Consider the following 26,249-nt stretch of genomic DNA (forward strand, 5'->3'; position numbering starts at 1 on the left):
TGGTGATGCCAGTGTCTCCCTTGGGGAGAGCTGATGTTCTACTTTGATAATTTAATGTGTCATACAAAAACCTGTGAGTCAGCAGCTGAGTATGCCAGAGGGATGCAGACTGTTCTTGACAGGTTTGGTTAGTCCTCGATGTGCATCTCCTTGCACACACCATGTCCCAACATTTCCTCTCCACATCTGCCCACATCCCCCCTTCCTTCCAACACAGGGTTGACCCTGCCATAATACTGAGGAGCCAATTTTCCTAAACAGCTGACACATATTTGGGAGCACAAAGAGCACTGAAAAGATTATCTTAGTGTTTCAAAAACTGATCTATAAACTACAATTTCTCTGAATTTTAGTTCAGCCAGGAATGAAATGCAGCCTAGCAGCCCGTGGCAGGAGTGTAAGAATTGTTTTGAGGGGCAGAGAACAGTCATTCATTCATTCATACATCCAAGGGGGATTAGATGAGGGAAAGTCTATGGGAGGTGAGCTGAGGTTTGGCCAACTTGTTGGGACTAGCACCTCTGCTCTCACAGAGGAGGCCATGGCATTCCCCTAAGTGTCACGCCTTCTCAGAGAAGCCACAGGTATTCTTAAACAAAAGCAGTTCTGTTCTTTGGTTGTGCATTTGAAAGTAATCAGCTTGCAAAGTGCACCAAACACAACTACTTTAAAACAGGGCACAAACATCACATTGTGCATCTAGCCCACTCTGCCAAGAACCACTGACCAGTATCCGGTTATACAGACCAAGTGTTTGGAATAAAATAATATATTAAAAAAAAAAACAAACAACCAAAACTGACACTTGCACAGACATTGAGCCAGACTGCACAGCACACTGCAGCTCGCCGCAGCTGGGGATTAAAGCAAGATGATGATGCGGCAGGAACTCCAGCAAGCTCTGAATGAGAAGAGTTTGGAGGACAGCAGTGAGGAGGGCGTCCAGGGACAGAAACCTGAAAAGCTTATACTGCACAGAAGGCGATTACAGGAGAAGACCATTGCAGACAAAAGAGGAGGTAAGTGGTCTCAGCCCTGGAAATTCTTGAAAGCCTGAGGGAACTCACCTGGCAGTTTGGGCCAGGCTCTCTAGAGTTTGGATAAGAGCATTGCCATCATTCTTCAGGCTCTCTGAATGCTTCTCGTTTGAAGTTATCTGGAACAAAAAGAAAGAACCGTTATCAAAGGCTTAGCAAGAAATTCCTCTCTGTCATTTTTTGTGGGATAGGGGAGAGGGAAACAAGTTATAGCATTTATTACAATTGTAAATGGAATGTGACACTAAAGAGACCCAAGAGAAAGTGCCTTTTACTGAACAGGACTCAATTTTAGGCACAGACCATCTAAAATGTCTTGGCTTAATTAACGAGATTCACTCTTGTTCTGAGTCCTTGTATGTGTGCAAATTCACACATCACAGTCTGCCAATCCTGATTTCACCCTTAGTGCCAATGCATGTGCAAGCCCCATTTAGTCTGAATTCCAGGGAGATCTTGGGGAGGCAGTCACTTTCATTTCTCACTTCAGGGAAAAAATAACGAAGCTTGTATCAGCCTTCAGATCAGGACACATGGGGTTTCTCTGAGAGGAGCCAGGTTAAAATCACTGCAATGGTAGCAGTTGCATATTGAAATTTTTCTTGCCCCTCATCAGTCATTAGGAATATTACCTGCACAGGACTGTCACCTACAGAGCAGGGGACTGAGTGACCAAAGATATATGCCCTTTTGTGTCAAGTGAATCCTGATTATAGCTGATTTTGCTGCTGGTGTGTTTTATCACACTAATCTGTAATGACTGGCTTATTGTTTCTCCAGCCTTAAGTAGTATAACTATGCAGCCCCAAGCAGCTGCATATTTCCTGACCAGTTAAGCAGGTGGATGGGAAGGTCACAGGGGACATGACATGAAGTTGCACAGCAGTGTAGCACAATCAGACACTGAATACTTGGCAACTTGCTGAAGAAGCTCTTGTAGCTCAAAAAATTACTGAAAAGAAGGCTTGTGTGTCAGTTCCTGCTTGCAAAGGTAAATAAATCTCGGCCAAAGAGAAAGGAAAAGCGGAGGACCAGAGCAGCCGATTATTTTGATACTGGAGGAGTTAATGTTTGAAACGATGACTTCTAATCCCAAAATCTGGCAAGGACTTTTAAGCTTTAGCATGCCGTGGCTGGCCCTATTTACCATTGATCAAGCATCTGGGTGATATGCCTTCACATCTCCCTCTTAAATCACAAGCAAAACTGTATTTACAGCTGCCATCCCACCATAATTTATCACCGATTCTGCAACAGCAGTGTCTCTACATCTATAATCTCAACATCCTGTAGTTAAGCAGTAACAGGGAACAGGGACTTGTCTGAAGTAAACTAAAATGTGTCCCGTGTGTTGGAAAAAAACCAGTGATGCCATTACCCAAGTACATATCATTGGTAAATCCTGATTACAGGTCATTAAACCTTTTCACTCTCTTGAGGTTTGTATCTTACCCTTTCAGTTTATATTTCAGTCATCCATTCACCCGTTAGACATGGAAGACACTTTTTAATCTGGTTTGTGAATGTGAGAACACCACCACATGTAACAGTAGCAATACAGTTGCAATACAGGGAGAAAAGTGCTTTCACCACAAGACAGTGCTTTCTCTTCCTAAAGAGTGCTCATGCCTCTACTCAACACTTCCCCATAAGCTGCTGCCACGTCCTCTGCACTTGCCACATTTGTACCCCTTGTTCATCCTGCATGCTTTGAAGAGCCAGGGGTCATGGGAGGAGGAAGGTCATTAGGACTGGGTCATGCTCCATAAAACTACAAGGTCAAATAAAGGTTACAGATCTCGAATTCTAATACAGCCTAACTCTTGGATGCTGACATCTGTACGACCCTCATAGTCTTTTAACGAATTAGCCTTTGTGCATTATACGTAGAAAGAGCATTCAAAATATGCTCAACTACAAAATCTGGTAGCAACAATAAGTTTTAATTCTAAAATGCTCTATTTCAGACAATAACTTGAGCCAACTGAGTCATAGGGTCTGGCTATGAGCTTGCCTGTGTTGCAACATGCCTTGTGTCATTATTAAGAATACATCTCTGTGGATACAATGCAATTGAATGGAAAGGATTAAAACGGCTTTATATGCACAGAAATGGTAACGGACAGGAACAGAAAGACCCAGGAGATCATCTCCCCCATCTCCCTATTACACTTCACTGTTCAGAGCAGCTTTCGGCCACAAGCAATGGGGCTTCTGCGCTACCTATCCATAGGGGCTACTCCCCCATCTAATAAAATGCTTCAATAAGATCCTTTCAGCAGTAAAAGTGGTACCACAAGAAGGGAGAGGATCAGGCCTTTAACATAATGAGCAGCCTGCAGACTGTTTCAATGAAGTCTAAAATGAATTTAGGAGACATTTTCTCTAGAGCATCAGCTAACAGTTTCACACAAGCCAAGGGGTGTTGGTGAAGAACAGACCCATCCATCTGGCAGTGCCACCTGCACACACAAATGGAGAACTTGCACAGACAAAACGTGGCTGTACAGATTTACACAGGCAGCTGGGGTTTCCCCACCCTGCTCTCCATCACCAGTGTCCAGAAAACTGCTTTCTGTCTACCACCAGGCATCCACACCACGGGCCTAGGAGAGGATCGATGCTGTGGTAGCAGGAGAGCTGCAGGTTGAATATCAGGTTAGCTGCCAGTGCCCTGTCCTCGACCGCAGCTTCCTACATTTTTTTTTTGTCAGTACTCCCATGCTGCTGCTACTCTGAACACTAGCATTTATTTGGCCTTTCTGTCAGGCTGTGTAGTGGATCTGATTGCTGCCTGAGTGATCAGAAGATCCCTCACATGTGACAGATTACATCCTGCTTCACATAAAGCTCATGAGAAATACTGTCTGAATCACTGTTCGCTTTCAAGACCCAAGATAAAACTTTGCCCAAGTTTCTTATTTAAAAATTGTTCCCATTTTGTCTTTGTTTTGTTCCATAGATAAATTATGACAGGACATAAAACCATCAGTAACCAAAATTTTATAAATTAATGTATTTTTCACTTTGTTATTTTTTTCTTCTATCCAGCATTGCTGTGCCTTTTATCCACACCAGTTCTAGTTCTCATTCACTTGGAATTTTAACAACTAGTTTAATGATCTCTTGTAGTATTGCTATTTGTTAGGGCTGACTACAACACATATTCAATGACATAATCAATAGCTATTCCTTTAATTAAAAATGTAATTAAATCTCAGTTTAGTTTTACACTCACTGCAATTTAACAAGAACTTCAAAATTACTTTTCTTTGTGAAGCCAATACCCATCCAGCAGCTTTCCTTCCTTCAATTCTATTAAACAAGGATGAGCCATAAGGAGTACCATAATGGATATGTAAAAATCAGTATTCCTAAAATTTAGGATAGTTGTTCAGGTATTATGGTGCTGCTAAAGGTGAGTGCAGGAAAAGATATAATATAAAACATTCTCAGTCTAATAAGTTATTTTTGCAATTCAAGTTTCACAAAAGCATGGAGACTTAAGGGACAATTACTTTTCTTAGTTCTTAATACTGAACTGCTTTCTCTGATTAGTCATAACTCACATTTTGTAATTTATGACCAAGTTGAATGACCTAAGTAGTGAACTACTCTCTCACCATTTTGCAGAGAAAGAAATTCTCCTGCTTTGGTGAGGTTTCTAGTAAACTGTAAGCTTAATGTCTGTGAAATAAACTGGGAAATAATGCAAAATATTGATTGGGTAAAAATAAGGATCTTTTTATATGAAACTGTTTTTTGGTTGAAGAAAGGCCTCAGGAGCATATTTAGCTGTACCTTCAAGTGTTATCTTCTCAAATAAACAACCACTGGAGATGTTTAACATTTCCACGCTCAACAGCTGCTTTTCTACAAGCCATCACCGTGCCTCTATACACAGATAGAGCATTTATGAAATACCTTGCTTGTTTCTCACAAACTGGCTTTTTGTCTTTCCCAAACACACATATTTTAACCTCATAAAGTGATGCTCCCTTACTTTTTCCTCAAAATTTAATACAATTAAGCTAATTACCTTTGCAGGATTAGTTAGCTCAAGTTCCCGCTCAACTTTACCGACACTGGCTGAAAGCAGCCTCACAGGTAACATGGGAGCTGCCGTGGACTGATTTATCAGAACCACCAGATACCTGTAGGTCCAACGTTAGCATCACTCAAATATCAACACATGCTGTGAATAAAGAACCACTTATCCCCAGCTGGAGGCTTTTCTGTGAATGGGAGTTGCATCTTCAGCTAACACAGCAGTAAAACCAACCAGCAACATATTTTTTTCTGTGCACTAACTGGGACCCTATGTAGGACATGAAATATATTTTAAAAAATTAAGTTTTCAGAATAAAAAAAATTAAAGAATTAAGCACACTTCTATTGCCATCTAGACACTATTTCAAATAATGTTTTCATAGTAAGTGCTGTCCCTGCAATTTTAAATGTGCATCTCAGACTTCTCATTCCTGCTTCCACCTGTGACTGGCTGAAGGCACCATCAGTAGGACACAGAGCCTTTCGTCCCCACCCAGAGCTGCTGCTTCAAATGCCACCCCAGCTACTAGTGATTGAAAGTTGATGGCTATTCACCACTGCTTAGTGTGACCTTATTCCCATTTTTTAAGGAACAAATGTCACAAAATATAGCGGTGTCAAAAACATTGCTATAGCTGACATGACAGCCCAGCAAATAAGTCAATGGGACGGTAACTTCAGAAATGAGGCACAATGCCTGGGCTGGAGGAGAAAACCTTCCAGCGCTGCAGCCCGTCTTATGCCTCTTGCAAGGCATTTAATGGTACTTTTCCTCCCAGGCTGTCAGCACTGAGCTATTCACAAGCACAGCAGCAATCAAATAAAACACGCCACTTGGTTTGTCATTCACAACTCATGATGACATGGCCAGAAACATGCAGCCATTCCTTCTTAACAGAGAAGCACGATAGCCAAGGAGACACTGCAAACACAAACTCGTTCAGGTGAGCATCTATATGAAATAAACCCCACAGATCCATTGATTGTGTTTAAACTTACTAAATAAAAATATTTCTTTCACTGTAAGTCCCTCTCCAAGCATATAGATTAAGCTGCCAGTGCCCAGAGGAGGTATAACAAACAAATCCATCACTTCCCACGACGGATCAAACAGATCCATCCCTTCTGTAGGCCTGCACACTTACTTACCTTTACAAAGTAATGTAACCCTACCTTCGTGTAATGAAGGGCCAGACCCAACATAGCATTTGGAACCTATAAAGTAGAGGCTGTAACGATTATATTTTAGGTGTCAGCCGCCAAAGAGGAATCCCAAGCAGAGACTGAAATACCTGCATGTTGCATGGGGAGCATGTAGTTGCTGAAGGGCATGGAAACCTGCATGTTGGGCACAAAGTTATCTGAATTCCCTCTCCTCTCGCGAGCTCAGACTGCCAACATGGCAAACAAAAACTCACGGTCTAACAGCCGAGACCACAACTCCAACCCTTTTCTCAGTGACCTCACAGCTGGCTACAGACTCCCATGCTCTCCTGCAGTCCTCTCCCCTTTTCTAGGCAAGTGAAGGTCACATTTTTGTCGCTGAGGCAGTTTCCACTGGATGGGGAGAGGCAGGGAGGTTTGGATGGTTCCACGCAGTGAGTGAATAACAGCACAGCACGGGGACTTGGCAGGGAGGCAAGAGGCAGCATGGCTCTCCAGGTCGGAGAAGTTAAGCATGAACTTCCATTTACCAGGGGAGCATTCCAGCTACTAGGCCAATTTTATATCTGTGGCAGGAATTTTTTAAAAAATAAAACCAAAACAACTAAAACCAGCAACAAAAATCTCAGATATATACAGTGGGTTTTTGTGAGGTGTTTAATCTGGCATTTGCTAGATGTGCTCTCAGCAGGTACCGGGATTGGATCCTTCAAAACGCTAAGGTGCAACCAATTTACAGGTGGTTTAATGAAAATTAATGGTAACTCTTGCCAGGCTCTGCAAGTATAGCAGAGGAACACACAAGGACAGCATGCTTGCAGAGACACTGCATGCTCACAAGGATGGCCATGAGTTATTTTTGCTCTCCGTAATGTATGAGAGCTCATTCTAAAAGGGTAAAAACCTTCCTGGCATTTCCCCCCCATCACAGCATGCTTCCTTGCTGCTCTTCCCTCTACACATGGTTCAGCCGGAGAGAGACAGACACAGAATGTGTGTGGGAAGAACAAATCAAGTCGGACAAGTTATATTTATGTTACTAATTACCAACTCATTTGAACACGCCTGAGCAATGTTGCTGGACCATAAAAACAAGAAATGAAAGTTACAAAAGCATGAGTGTTCCAGGTGTGCTTTGGCAAGCATATTGCAGTCAGGGATTGCAGACACACAATTACAAAGACTTTGTGGCCTTCAGATCCTGCAAATGCATGTGAAAACAAGCAGGTATCTGTGACAAAAAACCCCTACATCAGACAGCTTAGCTCTGATCTGAGAGTTCAAAAATCTTTTTTTTTTTTCCTCTTTATGGATAAAATTCTTGTTTCACTGAAGTCAGCAGCAAACTCCTTTTGACTTTGATAAGGTCAAGATTTCATTTGACGTGTTTTGTTTTCTTCTAATTTGTATGTGTGCGCAGATTTATTCTAAGTTCAAAGCAATTTCCACCGGTAACTTGGAAACATACCAGTTTCCCGGCAGTCTGAAAGCTACGCTGTCTTAAGGACTCTTCATAGAGAGACAACAAATGTCTCCCACATGCTATATAATGGTTAATTGATTTTGGATGTTTCTTGACACCTTCCACTTTGAGGCTATTCTCTGCCCTTCAGCGTATACCTAACGCACACAAAGGCATGCTCCGTGGTTGTTGTAAAGTTGTAAAATTACCAACTCTAAGGAGCATTGTCTAAGCATAAGAGAAGATTCGTAAAACTGTGGGGTAATTATTGAACAGAAGACTGCTGTGTTGTTTGATTTTTTTTATTTGGTTTTTATTGAGAGCAGTGTCCTTAGCTCGCTTTCAGGAAATCCAAGATGTCTTTATAACCCAGAAAATATCCATTATCACAGCTTCCATCCTCTGTAACTAGTGAGTTTAAAATATTTGACTTAACAGAACTGGATAGGGCAACCTCTTCACATCCTTTAGAACCAGCTGTCCACAGCAACTTCATTAGCAAAAGTAAACGACAGTCCTGTCTGGCAAAAGGCGTCTCAAGGTGCTACAGGAGACTTCCACATAGTGTTGCAGTGTTGACAAGTTACGCATGCTCATAAGCCAGCCCAACATCAATATGACATTAAAAATAAACACTTGCCACCCCGTTGATGGTGATCTCATCCGCAAACACGGGTTCATCTGTCACCTGCATGCCAACGACTGCCTGAGGTACCACTTCAGACTAGTTTCACTCTGTCTAAACAATGATCCCAGCCGGCCTCAAACATCAGGTTTAGCAAAATAGGAGCACATCCTGAGCTTACACAAACCTCACAACCCCCTCAGACCCCTCTTCCCGCAGCTCCTGGGCAGCTGCCTGTCCTCACCTTGCTGGATCTGCTGAGACCACCACCTCCCAGGTACGCCTCACCCTGAGGGTCTCTTGCGACTTCCCCCCTTACAAAAGGAACAGGGAAATCCACTGGAATAATTTTTCACTACCACAGCAAGTCCAATTTAGGCTTAGATCCTATGTTTATGTTCCTTTAGGATCTATTACAGAGGCTCCTGGTTATCTTGGAGCAAAAAACCCTAAAAGCAGTTATGAACCCACACTAAAACAACACACAGATTCTCTGCGTATCTAGATTTCCCCTCAAGTTCATCATTCCCTGGATCTCTCATATGCAAATGTCCTTCATAGTCTCACTTTCTCCTCATCAGCTTTTCTCCCAAAATAGCTTCTGACAATGAGCTCCCAATCCCTCTTAAATGTTGATTCCTCTTTTTTCTAGTGCCTCTGTCTTTTATTGCCTAATAATTCAAGTCGTGAATAAGATCGCTGAATTTCAGCATCTGTCATCCCTTATATCTCCCCATAAAATCACGAAATAGTCTGACTGCAAAGTTTTTTTGGACTTATATCTGACTTTCATCGATATGCTCCATGGGTTAGGGATGGCCACCTTTTCTTTTCACTTACATGTTCTTTTCATGTTCATCTAGTACACCTGAACCTAGCTCTTTCACTGACATATTTCGTGCTATGACAATTCAAATAACTGCAAATATTTATACACGTCTAAGGGTAAGAATCATTACTACAGATAACTCATCTTCTCACTATTAGGAAAACCAGTGACACCCAGAACGTACTGGAAAGTGCTGGCCTTTAAATGGCAATTACCACACAGGAGAAGTATGCAAGCAACCAAGCAATTACCAATTTCATAAATGCTTTTATATCCAAGGACACAAACCCTTGAGCAGCCATGCCTGTGATGCTCAGGTGAACCAGCCAAACCCCTAGGAACCTCCAAGAAGTTGCAGTCTACTCAGGAATTTGAGTTTTAATACATATAGTCTCCACAAAATAATACCTCCAACTTAACATTGTCCTTTGTCCTGCTCTAAAATGCTTCTCATAAAGATAAAAGACTACTATGCCTTGACAAAGGCAGTGTGATGTGAACAGATGCTGTCAAAGTTGTCCTTCTACAGATCTATCAGTGCAATTCAAATCCAATCTAGTATACAAAATCCCTAGCTTCCCTTGAGCAGAACCTTTAATGACATTGATTAACTTTCATGGAGGATGAAACAAAATTGGAAAGTTCATGCTCACTTTGGTCATAATCTGGACTTGAACACCAGACTCCAGCAACTAAAAATTTGTACAACGTGACTTAATGTGTTAGATTTTACCATTCCAAGAAAAGCAGGAATATGATGAGTTAAATTAAGAACTAACACGGATTATGAAAAATACATACTTAAAGAACAAAAAGAGTAGCAAAATCTTGTTAGAAAATCATTATGAACTATGATTTTGAGCTAAATATTAAAGCATTAAACATTTGTTCCTTTGTAGCCTCTATAGACTCAGTTTCTATGGACACATAAAACTTGGACATATAACCCTGAAGTTTTCCTTAAGTACCAAACATGGATAGTCTTTCATATACTGAAAAAAAGACAAAAAAAAGCTCCAAAGATTTTTTATTAGGGGAAAAAAGCATCATTATATTTATGCTTTATGTAAAAAGCAACTAGGAATGTAAATGACTGAAATGGGATGTAAGTCTATAAAACACCAATTTCTGAGGAAAATTATGCTTTATGTAATGGTTCAATTTCCATAAAATTGTAAAAACTGTCATAAAACCAAATGGACTTCTGAAATCTATGCTTGCTTATTGTCATGTGACAGATGGCTCTGACTGCCTGGCAGAGAGCAAACAGCTACCTAGCTGGTCCTCACTGATCTCAGAGAGAATCATTTTGGTCTATTCATGTCTTTTTTTTAACAAGCCCAGTTGCATTTAAGTATCTTTACGGCAGCTAGTAAGTCATCCATGCACAATTACAGAGAGGAGGTCAAAAGGAAGTAATAGTGATGAGCCCAACAGATGACACAGCTAGGCAATCTCAACAGTATTGCACTACGTAAAATTACAGTGTACTGAAACACCAAATGAGTCCAGCAATTCTTTTGTGCCCACAGAAACAATGAATTAGGACTCCATAACGAAAACAACAGTGATAGTCACTGGGAATTACACTGGCCTTGAATTATGAATCGAATAAACAGGTTGCAGGTTTCAGAACTGCCAGTTTCACCGTACAACCCGAAGGAAAACATCTGTCCGTGTGAAAAGAGAGCAGATTTCTCATTGTTGACCACAGCAGCATTCCTTTTCAGACAGCTCCTGTATCTATTCATAATCATACTGGGCTCCCAGTACCCAAATATTAGCACAGTGCTAATCGTTGGGGGGGGTGGGGGGTGGGTGTCTCAGAAAGCAAACACGTTCCAAACAAGGGGGTAACTAACTTCCCCCAGGAACATGAGTACGCAGTATGCCAGTCACTGGAATAAAGAATAAAGACTTGTCATTCTTGCTGCTCTCTGAAATTAAGAGCAGGTCCCATATTTGATTCTCCCTCCACTCCGTCAGCATCATTAAAGAGCAGCTATTGCAGATTGACTGAATACTTTAATGCCAGTTGTGAAAACAACCATCAACCAAAATGTCAGCCCAAATCTGCACTTAGCACAGACACACATATACTTCCAGACTTACACTGCTTATTCTAAATAAACACAGTAAGATTTAATTCAGAATGAAGAGTTCAATAGGCCAAGTTGCGAGTAAGCGCTCACAGTTACTTCAGAGGTCGTCCCCCCTCACCATGTCTTGCACTGCAGGTAACCACAAGTCCTCAGCACATTCATGGTCTGGTTTTTGTCAACACTTGCCATTTCACTAAGTTGTGTTTGGTCTCCACATGCTTCACCCTGCCTGTTCTAGTGACATCAAGAAACTAGTGATTTGAGAATTTCATATCGATTTTCCTCTCCCTACCTCAACTCACATACACCTACACTTGGCTGACTATCACAGTTTCAGCAGCGACTGGCAGGAACAGGTTCCTCAGTAGCTTTCCTCTGCTCTTATCAATTCATTGAGTTCCAGCTCCTGGCCACCTGTGCATAAGAGAAACTCTTACAGCTACCCCCAACATAACACCATTTTACTGTTCTTTATAATAATATTTCAAAATAGATGAATATAAAGACAGCGGAGTTTCTTTGCTGCAACTGCAAAAACAAACAGGCTCTAAGACAAGGTTAAATGATTTACAGCAGAAACTTGCAAAGAGAAGATAAATCACCTTCTTCTCTCAATACAGTGCTGTACAGTCATCTTCATCTTTTCTTATCAGCAGCCATTTCTAACAGATGCAAGGAGTGCTCTTATTATGCTAGGGAGCATGAAGGATCAAGCTCTCCAACCTGGCAGTCTTCTATCAACAATAAAAGAAAAAGATACAAAGACTGTGAGTCCAACATGATGTCACTAACCAGTGACGTGAATGGCAATGTACTGCTTTACTGTTAATAAAAGAAGTCAGGGAAGACCAAGGCTCATTTTATTTAAGGATAAACTCAAGTAGCTGGTAACTCATCCCTGACAGTATAAAAAGAAGGGCAACGCATGACAACTCTGCGTAATCCTTCACGGCAGATGGAGCAAGGGGAATGAGACTACCTGTTTGTGCAGGTGGTGGGCATGGGAACGACAACTTTGTCCTACTGCAACTGCCCAGTTGTGATCACCAAACTGGGACAAGGCAAGGAGGAATATATCACAGTGTCAAGAAATGAATGTAGAAGTTACAAAATATCTGCTTAAATTGTTCATCCTCTCCATGTAGAAGGCTGTGTCTGGCACTGTTACCACAGATACTCCAGCTTATCTTCTCCTTTGCATAGTTAAACAAATTTTAGCTAAATTAAAATCATGCAATTAAGTAAAGAGTCAAACAATCACAAGTATTTGAGTTAAAGCAGTTTAAGAAATTACCAACCACTTTGCTAGAATATGAAATCTAGGTATATATGCACCCACTAAAGGGCAACGTTAAGTGGGCTGGCTTGAACCACCACTGTTCGTGATTTACACTAACCTATTTTACTCCACGCTGTAAAAGACTGGGGTGCCCATAGTCAGCTGTGTTATCTCAGGCATGGCAGTATTAATTTCCAACTGAGCAGGCAACAGGTCCCTCAACATCTCTGCCTTGATAGCACCGTGATGGATGTCCTTATTTTAAAAGCTCACTAAACATTAAAATTCTGAGCAAGAAATTCCTATCAACAGAGGAAAGATGCTAGCACAATTGTTTGTAATGCATCTTTATTTTTATAAAACATACTCGAATTGACATAGTTATGTCATCAGTTAGCTATGCTGTCCAAAGGGGTTTTGTTGGGTTCAGTTGCCATGGTTTTAAAAGAAAAGAAAAAGAAAAATTTTTTTAAAAAAAATCACTCCCCCACCTGTCTGCTCCATTTCATTGCTAGGGGTTCCTGTCCCCAGAGCAGGAAGGATAAGATCCCTGTTCCTGTCTCACTTGCTCTGGCTCACAACTTGCCCTGTTAGCTTGAACAGCTGATGAAGGTGGGCCCACACTAACACAGGGCTGAGACACATTGCCAGGTCCATTAAGTCAGGACAGCAGAGAGGCAGGAGAGCGAAGCGGGGTGCAGTGCAGCCAGCACCTCAGAGCCTTGAGCATGAGCTCACGGACTTTTGTCATTAAAAGGTGGAGATGAAGAGGTGGAAAGCTGAAAAGATTAAACTTTCAGCAAAGAAGTAAGTCCACAACAAAGGGAGAGTCTGTACTTCTGTAAACACAAAAAGCGCTGAATTCCCAAAGAAGAAATCTTTTTTCCTATAGGAAGTAAACAGTTTAATTTGGATAGGAAATCATTCTCTGGAAGACAAACTGACTGTTTCTCTTTGTAACTCTGTAATACAGCAGAGACTGACCTTTGCATCCTCATTTTGATGCTTATCTTGAACAAACAGCCTAGAAGTCAATGTCTACTGAGAAAAAATCAGGGAAGTGACTTTCCTCTAAAGGTGCAGAGCAAGTCCTAGGGAAAATTTTAATAAATATGAGTCCAGCTGCTGTGGCTGAATGTTAACCAGCTTTGTGATGCAGTGTTTATTTGGCCTTGAAGTGCTTGCTAAGACAAGTTAAACTTCAATCTTGAATTATGTGATTAAATCTTTCAGGGAGAAAGCGATCCTTTGTAGCTTTTGTTATCTCAAAATATGTTATATTTCGGTATCAGCAGAACAACAAACATTTTCTTATTTTATACATGCATCGGCTTTTTGCTTTTATCTCCTGTGTGAATTTAGGGTTCAAGGCATGGATACCACTGACTAAAGGCAATCTTAATGAACACAAGGGTTCTGACAAACTTCTCCCATGCAGATTGGGCAGTGAACCTTACACCCAGCTTACAGCACTGCCACTTTGGCAGTCTTGGCTTCAGTTGAATAGACAATCGTATCGAACTGTGTACAAAATGGCTACCGACACTCCAGCTTTCAGCTATGATCTAATCGGGATATGAACTGGATATTTTTTCCTCTCATTTTCTTTTTGACTGTGGGGAAAAAAACTATAAAGTACTATTATCACATGGTAATACTCATAATAAATATGCACAGATTAAAAATAAAGCATTTTTAACTTAATAAAGCAGTTTGTTTTCTCTTAGAGGTTTCAAGTTGAAAATCCTCAGACATTTTTGCTCATCAGCAGCTAATTGCATCATTGTTTTGCATTTGCTATTGCACAACTACCATGAACAAGGTGTGCCTTAAAATTAGATGTTGCAGCCCATACACTTAACCTGATTAGGTCAATAATTTAAATATTAACACAGTTACAGAACTGAAAGCAGACAGATTCTTGTTAAAAAAGAAGTCATTACATACTCTTACATTGTATTCTTCTGAGAACACGGGACTTAATGTTTTCAGATGCAGAATGAGCAACTGGATGTGTGCCACAAGATACTGCCTTTGCTCCTATACCCACCATGGCCGTCAATCTTGTAACTGTCCTCCAGGATGAGGTAACTGAGTCACAATGCAAACTTAATCACATCACAAAAAAAAGCTGATGTGATGATATCATTACTGTTCCAGGAAAAGGAATAAACTCCATTCCTATTTACACCAGCAAATGTAGCTTTCAGCAAAGACCTACAAAGGCCCTGACCACATAACACAGAGAACAAGTAGCATGAGTGGCACCCTATTAAGGAAACTTACTAACGTACCCAAGAGAGTGACATTGAGAATTTTAAAGAAAGCCTCAGTGCTTTGTCAGAGGATTTTTGAATTTGAAAGGAGTTTTGAAGTTTAACCAAATCTATGATCCTTTCTGGTAAGGTTAAGGTACCTGGAAGTTGCCTTTATGTCAAGTTAAAAATAATTTTGTACATTAAAGAAGAGATTTATTGCACTATTTCAAGTACTCAACCCAATCTAAATTGTCTAGGAGGTTCGTTTTGAAGCTCTTCACCCTTTGTTAAATACTGTCTTTGGAATATTTTCTAGCATAGTACCAGGCATGCAGAAACACAATCTAAAATGACTAAATCTGACTTAAAAAGAATACCTGTCTGATCAAAGCCTCTAGCTCACCTGTGTTGGTTTTGGTTGTTGGTTTTTTTTAAAAAACTAACTAGCAGGAAAAGTCTTATCTTCTAAGAGTTGCACTTAAAACTGATTGCTTATAAAGATTTGAAGAATGATTGGGATTATCATTCTAAAACAGCACCCAGGGGAACTGGGTGGATCAAGAGATTGCTAATGAGATATTGAGTCTTTCACATCTAAACTGCTGATGTAAATTCAATCCAAGACAAAGATCCCCCAACTGGTGGACATCTGCTGATCTGTAAGAAATGAGGTGATGTTTTCACTCTGTTCTTAGAAGGTACATGTTTTAAGAGCACTGAGCTGCCAGCAAAATTGGCACTCTTTGCAGTGAAACCAAGGAATGAATTGACAATGAAACACTTTAAATTAACTTTTATCCCTCAGCACAGTAATATAAAACAAGGCTTTGGCTTTCTGGATCAGGTTTAGATCACAATTACTTTCCCCAACCCGCTCAAAATAAAAATTTCAGCCTCTAAGACTGTTACAGTAAATTCAAATGAAACATTTCAGTAAGGTAAAAATTACTTTTTAAGTTCCAGAGTAGCTATATTGGGCTTTAATGACTTATAATTTACAGAAAGGCCAGTGGTTGATGTTAATGAGTGACTCAGACAACTTTCTATTAGACTTTTCTGCAGGAGCAGTCATTATCACATGTCAGTTGCTCAGAACATAGCACTGTAGTCCTCCCTCATATTTAATAAAAGCAAATAAATAATTTCCAATAATTGATGTACTCAGTGCATTTAGACCCTAATTTCACTCATAAATTATAGTAAATGTATCATTTTAATTAACTTACTAGTCATAGCTGTTCTACAGATGTTTTGTTTGTGAACTATTTGCATCTCTTATTATTGTGATTCTTGATTTACTAATGGGATTTGTGACAGATCAACTGTATGACATATTACTGTTTCTGTTTGCTGACTACTGGGTCAGACTGAGAGTCCACCTCCTAAGACTAAAACTCTTTGCTCTCGGTACATGACATGGCTATCTACCTCGAATGGCTACCATGCAAACCAAGCCCATAGCCAGTGCAGGGAGATGGACTGACCTTACCTGCATATGAATCAGTGGGTTGGGCACACACTAATTGCCATGGCAGGAGCAGAGCCTGTTCCCCTTACTCAGCTTTCTTCCCTCTTTCCTTCCTTCCCCAAAGTACTCCTTCCACCCCATAAGCCAAGTCCCTTCTCCCTGCAGGAACCTCCCTCACAGCCCCATGGCAATTACCACGCATGCACAGGAGGGAAACGCACCATAGCTACCAGAGCAAGACCCAGTCGTGTGCTGGTGGCATTGCATGGAATGGGGGAAGCTAGAGGAGCCCTTGGCTGTGCCTTTCAAAGGATCCCTCTACTGAGGTCATTGCTCTACCAGGGAAAGGCTTCTTCCCATGTTAGGTCCCAGGGCAAATCCAGAGAGATTGTCCCTTGGACCAGGAAGAAGGAATATAATCCCTTTAAATAATGGAAGGTGTTGATCATCCACAGATGTTTCTCTCCCTTCAAGGCACCGTTAAAAATCTCATGTAGGTTCTAAGATGCCCCCTTATAGCAGGCATGGACAGCCAGCCACAGCCACCAAACACAAGAGAGGTTCTTTAGTGAGGGGTGAAAAGGAACACCACAATGTGTGGAAAAGGGCACCTTGAGAGAAGATACAATTTCTTCTCCTGCTAATCCTTTCCTACTCTCTTCCCCTTATGCACTGCCTCCCGGATCCTGCTCACTCCAAACCCAGTTTTGCTAGCCATCCCTCTGCAGACACTTATGAGCACATGCTGGAAATTTGTCCTAGGGGACAAAACCAGCAATCTTAATTCAATGCGGGGGGCAGGGCTCCTTCACATCGTTAGAGAAGGTCACTGATGCATCCACAGCCCCATCTCCTGAGACAGCCTGTGTGTAGAAATAGTCATATAAAGGTGTAACACCACCATCATCAGTCCTCTCACAGAATTCTTGAGGAAGGCTTCAATATGGTCCTCTGGGATATGGTTGGTGAGAAGGAAGAAACTGCCTTAGTGGATGCCAGGCAAAAGTCCATTCTGAAGATAGGCTACCACCTTTCCAGAAAATCAAGGTCTTGGGTCTGACTTCTGTCACCTGAGGAAGGGATGATCCTCTGCCTTCCCATTAGGTCTTCATCTAGGTGCTGAGACAACACCAGCACTTGGTCTTATCTTCCCTGCCTAAACCTCCTCCTACAGCTCCAGCTGTCCCCAGTCTCCATGCTGAGTACTGGTGGCCAATTCCACAAGGCTTGGCAAGTGCCAGAATGACTAGAATCCAGAGAGAAAACGTGTACGTAGAGAGCCCTTTCTTCTTGCATTTCCTGTGGATCTGTAAGAGGGGTGTCATCCTCTGTCAGGAGGCTGTCAACATGCTTCTTGGTACCCTTTTGCTTTTCCAATGAGTAGATGTATGCACATGCTCCAATTCCCCTGCCAAAGGAGTTGGATGTGTGGTCAGAGAAATGTGCCTCAGACCCAGTGGTCTTTCTGGACCCAGACTTTACACTCTTTCTCTTATCATTCAATACACTAGGGTGGGTAAGACAGGTGCCTTTAGGCTCTAAAATATCTTGTACCAGATGCCAGCTTGCCACAGCCCTCCACCAACTAGCTCTTTTCAAGTTGCTGCAGCACAAGGACTGGCACACACCTCTACATCCCAGCACCTTTACAATGAGGAAAAGATATTATTTCCTTCTTATCAAGCAAGCTCAAACCTCCAAAAGGCCTCTACAAAGCCTATGTCCTCTGACAGGCTATTGTAAGAATGACCATAGGTTGACCTTGACCAAAATTAAGAGCTTGTGACCATTACAGACACCAGGTAGCAGTCCATGAAAGGGGTTGACCAGCCACAGGGGAGCTCCTTACTCATTTGTGGCCCCATGGACATTTTTCTTGGACCAATGCTCTGCAAGCCCCAAGGCCTGTATAGTTAGGATGATTTTTCCATCTATACATTATTCAGTATTTATCATTACTGAATGTTATTTGCAATTCTGTCATCCGTTCAATCAATATTTCAAGTTGTCTGCAACTCTTCACAATCAGCCTTAGTTTTGAATAATTCTGTATCATCAAAAATCTTTGTCACAGCGCTCTTCATGTCTTTTTCCAGGCAATATATGAGTGCATTGCAGAGAAAAGATCCCGGTAGGCTTATGATAGCGATCTACACTTGCGGTGCAACAGCAGCCATTTATTATTTCTTATCATTTAAGCTGTTATTAATCTGTGAGAAGAACTTTCCTCTTTCTCATGGCAGCTTAGTTGCTTTAGGAAGTTCTACTGAGAAACCTTAAGAAATGCCTTTTCAAAATCCAGGTCCACTATATCAAATGGATTACAATTCTTCATGCACTATTGACTCACTCAGAGGAACCGGAGAAATATGACTTTCCTCTACAGACATCATATTGACTCTTACATAATGTGCTATATTTATCTTTCTCTTTACTCATTCTTTCCTTATTATCATACCTAACAGTTCCACCTTACAGAAGTCAGAGTTAATTGTTTGCAGTTCTCACAATGATCCCTAGAGCCCTTTTAACAATTTTAGTATAGGTACTGATTTACCTGATAGGTTGCATACCACAATTACAGGCTCAGCAATTTCTTGGACAATCACCATTGCAACCAGCTGACCTGTTACTATTAACTTGATCAAATTGGTCCAAAATCTCTTTTTGTGACACCTTGATTTTTTTTTGACAATTCTATATACATAACAAACAGATTGAGATGACCAAACTGTGTAACTTACAGTAGCAAAAATCAAAAGTCTGAAAAGTGACTTTTGTGGTCTAAGTACAAGACTTGCCCTCCTCTTGTCTTCAGAGGAATACTTCATGTGTCGGTCTACAAAATGAAGTCTGATGCAAAGATACAGTAGTTTCTCAAAACCTTTGTAAACAGTGATGAATGACTACCTTCACTGCACATGTTGTATTTTTTCATTTTATGAACTGATAAGCTATTAATGAGGACTACCTGTAACTATGAAGAGTGGCATCTTTGTCTCTGTTTTGAGATCATTTTTTGAAAAATATACACCTCAGAATATAACCTAGATGACTGACCTTGCTAAGTAACACATACTCGTCAACTTGGTAGAACTGCACAAACATAATCTAAATTACCACTACAGACTTCCGGCAACCTTTTAAGTCTTAGCACATGTTTATGGACATAAACATTCCAAAACAGATAGAAAACTGCAGATGTTTGGAAGTCTTCTGATGGACACCTCATCTGGAGGTAGGCTATCTCATCACCTTGAAATGATTTCTTATGATTTCCCTTGAAACATCTCCTGGACAAAGCTCCTGGAGATAAGACACTTCTTAACTGATTGTGTCCGTCCCTGTCACTTTTCCATCCAAAAATTTCACACATGAGGGGGACTCTCCTCAAAACTGACACTCAGAGTGACACTTCTTGTATGGGGCAGTTTCTGAATTTCTGAATTTGCTCATGAAAACAGAAATGAGAAAAGTTTTTGAAGAGCATGTTCCCATGTATTTGTAGCATATATATGGCAAATATAATATATCATAATAACATATCTAGCTTTTGACTCTGAAAACAAATTGTGGGAGTATTAGTCCTTGCTTAATGTGAGGACCAGTGGGAAGTACTTTCTAAAAGGATAATAAGGCAGTGCAAAGGACTAAGATTCACGAAACTATGAGAAGAGGATAATTTTGTGATGGGTGTGGACTGTGGGAGTTTTCTGAATCGATGCTCAGAGCCAAGAAAAGCTAAACCTTTCTTCTTTTTCTAAATGAAAGAAAAACTTCTAATAAAGACATCAGATAAATGGAATAATATTATTGCCATAGGGCATGCAAGTGCAGTAAAGCTACAATATGACAGCATTTCAATGATAAGCAGAAATCACAGGTTTAGAGTTTAGAGTCTAATAAAATATAGGAAGCTAAAATTAGAAAATGTTGCAAACATATCTGAGAACATAACCAAAACAGTCTCGAGAACAGTGTGCTTACCATGTTAGTGGAGGAAAATTTGCATAATTAAAAGGCATTGATAATTTATGTAATGCAGGTAAAGGAGTAAGAACATCATTGCATTGTAATTAGGAGAAATATTTGTCAGTATCAGAAACTTCAGACACGTCAATGGCATTTATATGAGTAAAAGTTACTGGAATAATATTTAAAACACATTAGGGCAACAAACTTTTAGTTTATCAGTAAACCAAAGACCATTGAGTACGCCTCCAACCAACCTTGGGGGCCAAAAAAGAGGGTAAGTTCTCTAGACAGTCTTGGAGGGTGTGGGACAGAAAGTACTAAATGAGGGGGAATGTCAAAGAGTGGTTAGGGTATGGAAATAGGCAGCTGATGGGTACGTAACAAGAAGTGCAAATACCAGATAGTTAAGAAGGAAGTCTCAAGGGTGAGACTGCCCTAAGAACAAGCTGGAAGCTGGCAATGGGGAGGGCACGGAGAGATAAGCAAAGGGGGGTTATGGCCTTTATCTTCCTAGATCACAGAAGAGGATTTGATTAGTGGCTAGGGTTATCCACAGAGCAGCCTCTCCCATGGAGAGCAGGGTGATTTTAAAATAGGACAACGGCATTTTATTATGGCACAACAGCTGAGAAAGGGTTCTCCAGTGGATAGGGAGCACTGGTTCACAGCTTCTCCTCTTCCTCCTTATTTTGAATCTTGGAAGCTGAGCCACTGCCTATATTCAAGTTTGTTTACATGGCTGACTGACAGGAGAGAATATTTCTTTACATCTCTCTTCACAAAAGCCTGCAGCAACAGATGGATTTTGCAGCATAACCTAAAGGTCAACAACTTCTGACCAGCAAACTAATGAAGAACAGACCAGACTGCAGCAAGCTCAGCACTGGGGAAACCTAATTAAAAATTATGTGCATATTTAACCAGTGTTTCAGTATTGCACAAGGACAGAGGGAGTACCTGGTGTACCTAAGATATGTTCAAATCAATAAATGCTTTTTCTAAAAAGGAAGGCTATCATCAATGTAAATCACATGCCAAATTCACTATTTGCAAGGCACAATATGTAACAAACAGCCAGTTTTCTCCATCAGTTAAAGGTGTTTTAGAAGCCTTTAAGCACGTCGAAGTATTCTGAGCTCAACATGACAAAGGGGGGGATTTTGTAGTGATGTGTGTGAAACAGCTGAGAATTATTTTCACGAGTTATAGATTTGGGGGGGGGGGTGCAGGGAAACACAAAAGACTGTCACATGGACATTCAGAAGCACTTATGATTAATCAAGACCCTCAAGCTGCAAACTTGAAATGCCCTACTTCTCTTCGGCTAAGAAAACTGGTTCAACCCTGCCATACTGCTCAGCTGCCCACCCTTTCACCAAAATTTCTTCAATTGCCCCAGCATGTATCCCTCAGCTATTCAATATCCTTCAAACTCAGAAGGACTAAACAAACATGACCTATGCTTAACAGTAATGCATACAACTACAGCACCCCATCCAGAATAAATAAAAGATCAGTCAGATACCATTTTGTATAGCCTTTCAATAAGAAATCATTCCAGTCCGGCAGTTTGTAACATGGGCAACTCGTCAGTAAAACCAGTCATTGTCATTCCACAGCAGGGATTATCAGGCAATGAAACCAGTGCAGCCTCTGAAGCACTGCATGGCCTCTAAATTGATAGGCAGAGGTGAAAGATCTCTGAAAACCAGTATTTTCTATTTGATTTTATCAGTCAGCTTGAGGAGAGTTAGTGTCCTTGATAGTAATATTTTATCATTGAACTCAACACAAGCACCGACTTTTAGATATTAATTCTACACATACACAGATGCAGTCATAAATTTACAAAGTCCAAATCACTGGTTACCACAACACTAGTAGAAATTTCAGCTGTTATGTAATTAATAATTAATTCTGTAGTTTAAGTTGCCAAACTATTATTGGATTATAATTCCCCTCTTTTGCACACACTTATCTGAACATGCCTTATAGGAAGTAGCATTCCCTATTTTAAAGAAAATTCTGAGAGTTTTTATGACTGCTGAAAGTATTTAGCTAAGTTTTCAGCTGCAGACTTTTAAACAGGAGCACAGAAAATATACATGCAGGAAAGGAAGTGCACATTTTAAAGAGCTGGCTGAAAGACAGCTTCTTTGATTTTTCCCCCAGTTGTTGATTTGATTCCATGAGACCATGAAGAAGACCAACCAGTGGGAATTACACATTAGATCACAATAAATCAACAGACATGAAAACATCAGCTCAGGCATTAAATTTACATTTTCCAAACCATTGGCTTTTGTGACCCAGAATATATTGGGAAATTTGAAGTTCTGCTGTAAGTTCTGTAGCTCTGTTTCACTTTAGCCCAAAGCAACAATTGCGAAGTGCAGGCTCTTGCTTCACTCTCTTCCCCTACACTGGAACATCCTTGTTTTCAGGCATGGCATACTTACAATCTTATTACACACAGGAGCAGGGAAGATAAGGTCCATGCTCAGTCTGAGACTGGGATGATGAATGCACTGTTTAAATGGAAATAGTAGCTGTTGGGGGACCATACAGTCAGCCACATTGCTGCAAGAAGCTAGAGCGTACTCAGGGGGAACAGAATTTACAGATATTTCTGTTTCTAATATGGAAGAAATCTCTACTGAGCATATAACAAGCTGCCACTTTTTTAAGGGTTGTAAGCTTTTAAAAAACATTTCAATAAAAGATTTCAAGGGATGGCAAAAGCCACATTGTCAAAATAGAAGTCAAATTCTTGCCACAGGCAGTAACTTTTCAGAAAAGCAGAGTTAAAAAAAGAAGTCATCAGAATTTTTAAAACTATGACCAGATAATAATAATAACATAATATATCTTAGTAATCTTCCAGGAAACTGTGGAAATTTCATCAAGAATAGCCTAGGAAAATTTCAACCTGAGGCCAACACCTATTATGAAAAATCAGAGCCAAAATATCCCAAAGTTACAGGCAACTGTTATACAATGGAACAAGTCAGAAAACCCCAATAATACACAACCACACATGCCACATTAAGCCCTGTCTGTGTCACAGGGGAAAGAAAAAAAAAATATTTTGCTGCCTTTTGGTTACCATGCTTTTAGCATGCTTTCTCCCACTAGTATCACCACAGTGTTTCTCCTAAACATTGTGCTGCAGTAAATGACTTCCCAGAATAGCTTTCTCTTCCTTGTCTCCATATTACTTTAGAAATCACACTAGAATAACACTGGCGACCGATGTTTAAATATGTCTGTTGCTACCACAGTTTCAATAGCAGTGCACAAAGGCTGTGATGACCACATCCTGCCCACTACCCCAATGGGACACACATGGAAATGTTCCCCTTTTGATAACCCAGTTGAACAAGGGTTCTCCAGGACTTCTAACTTTACCTCCCTTGTAGGAAATTCAGATAAATAAAAATCAACATAATAACATAATGAGCAAGCTTCTGATGGGAATATTGCCCAGGTACTAAAGAATATTTCATATTCTCAAGCAGTTACAGAATATGTGTAGTAATATAAGCAGAACACAATAAAAAACCCTATATTTTTTTTTAAGTTTTCCCATAATAAATTACCAACTATATGTGATCAAACTTCTCTAATGCAAAAATATTCTACAGATAAATCCACTCACACCTCCTTATTTCAACTGGCCCTGCCATGATGAGGCTATGCCTCATAAATGATGGAGGAACCAGATACCAATGCCCTATAGATGGTGCATGTGCTCTTTATGTGACATACAGTGAAGGTTTACGGGACTTCTGATAAACAGAGACTTTTTGAAGAGGGTATAAGGCCATGGCCTATAAATACGGACGAGTTGAAGCCCGTAATACTTTTCCTCATTTTTCATCAAGGACAGCGCCGGATCCAGACTCTTAGGGGCTCTGTGCACTGAGGCTAACCCCTGGCTACTAGAAGTAGGACATGGGGAAACCAATGTACATCAAACCGATCACTCAGGTGAACACAAACTACATCCTTACCTTGCTCCCTCTAACAGAAGTCATGGCTGGGTTAAGTAGCACAGTGCAGGGGTAAAAATATCCCCTTTGAAAGAGAGCAAGAAAGGTCCCTCTCCTGATGGAAAGTCAGAAGAAAGCCTGGTTGCCTCTAGCTTGAGCTACATCTGCACTCTTCCATGAGGCTACTCCAAGACTCTGAGCTCTGAAAGCATCACAGGGCACAATTTGCTGATACTGTGTTACTAAGAGTTTCTCCCTTGTAGCTTCAGCTTAGCTGGGACTAAGCAGCAGAAGCACCTGTTATTGATGCATGCTCTGAGCGGCTATCCCTCACCAATGTGTCTAAGCAAAACTCAGACGTACAAGGTTCAGTCTTCACAAGTCTCTCGAATGGAACTGTTTTCCTTTTGAATGAAGTTACTCATGTATTTGGTAATAGTGGGTTTGTCAAAGTCATTTTAAACAAAAAAATAGTTATTACAGTTACTGGGATATTGGATAGGTTTTAAGGTCATAGAATAAGCCGGAATTAACACAGAAACTTTGTAACTTTCTACAAGGGATTTACTTATTTTTAGAAATAACTAAATCCACAGCGATCTTATCAAGTCAATAGAAACTTTTTTCTCCGCTGAAATCATATCCATTAATACTACTATTACATACAGGAGAACTGAGTAAGTCAAATAATAACTTTGGTCAAGGATTTACACCTATACTGGGCAGGAAAAAATCTACCCATGTCAGTGGCTTGTTCTACAGTATGTAAATTAGCCTAACAATAGCAAACAATTTTCTTTAGTCATTCATTCTCCTAAACAACAACTTTGCAATTTACCAAGATAAATGAAGGACCTGAGCGACAATTCTTAAGGGAAAATTTAATAACACCTTTTAGTAAATTTTGATTTTGAACTGCAGTGCCATACAACATAGACTCTGGCATTCTGCACCATGTCAAAACGAGTTCCAATTACCGCAGGCTGTGATTTATTTTCTGATTCTAAAACTGAGGAGGTAGATGCTAACTAGCCCTCTTTCATACCTGCTTACAATAATTTTACTGTGACTGAAGAAAAGTAATTAAAATAACTTTCCACCTTCTGCCACTGGGATACACAGTTTTTGTCACTTTACCGCAATGGATTGTTTCTAACACTACTGTCAAATTGCTTAGGGTAAATGCTTTATATATTCATTAAAAATTAAGTTTTTATTTTTGCCCTGTCAAGGACTCTTAACTAAGGATGACAGATCATAAAAAAGAACATTCTGAAAGGTATCATTTCTTTACCTGTGTTTTTCAGGAAGACTTCTCAGACACCAAAGACCCCACATATTAAAACCTTCAGGTATAACTAGTAAAGGTGATACTTTCCAAAGCATTGTCTTCACAGTAAGAAACCAGTTTACCTTTTCTCATACTTAAGGTAACTGGGAAAGGAAAAAAAAAAAAAGGTTTTATTGTGCAGCTAAACCACCTAAACACTGCACTAGTAAAAGCAGAAACTGGGCAGATGTGATACTTAGGGACATGGTTTAGTTGTGGACTTGGCAGTGTTAGGTCAATGGTTGGACTCGATGATCTTAGGGGTCTTTTCCAACTTATGATTCACAGATACAGCAGTCACTGATATTCTTTATTTGTACTCTCGACAGTGGTCAAAGGTCTGGCTTACAAGAACAGGGCCACAGCATGCAAGGTGAGGTATAGATATGACAAGTCTTTCTGTAGACCTTAGACCAGGCACAAAGTATGGAGGGAAAAAACAACTAAACCAACCAATTATGGACAGGAGAAGCAAAATGCTGGCTTACCGTATCAAAATAACATTTGTAATTAGGCTAACAACATATTCAAATTATCAATGACACAGATAGACTAAGTCAGGGCAATTAAATGTTGCGCTTTGCACAGTGGCGAAACTTCCATTGTTTTTGTGCATGGGCCTATTGCTACCACACGAGATACAGCGATATGTAATTGCACCTTGGCACTTTTACTGGA

General features: G+C 40.4%; 1 protein-coding gene across 1 annotated transcript in view; it reads right to left on the minus strand.

Moving 5' to 3' along the window:
* Positions 1 to 26,249, minus strand: part of ULK4 (unc-51 like kinase 4) — a 266,896-nt gene that overhangs the window by 2,481 nt on the left and 238,166 nt on the right. The window contains exon 36 of the mRNA XM_075055583.1: positions 1,068 to 1,156. Within this exon, the coding sequence (XP_074911684.1) occupies positions 1,068 to 1,156 (89 nt within the window). The remainder of the gene's footprint in view (positions 1 to 1,067; positions 1,157 to 26,249) is intronic.

The sequence above is a fragment of the Buteo buteo genome, chromosome 2, assembly GCF_964188355.1.
Source record: "Buteo buteo chromosome 2, bButBut1.hap1.1, whole genome shotgun sequence".
NCBI classification, from domain to species: Eukaryota; Metazoa; Chordata; class Aves; order Accipitriformes; family Accipitridae; genus Buteo; species Buteo buteo.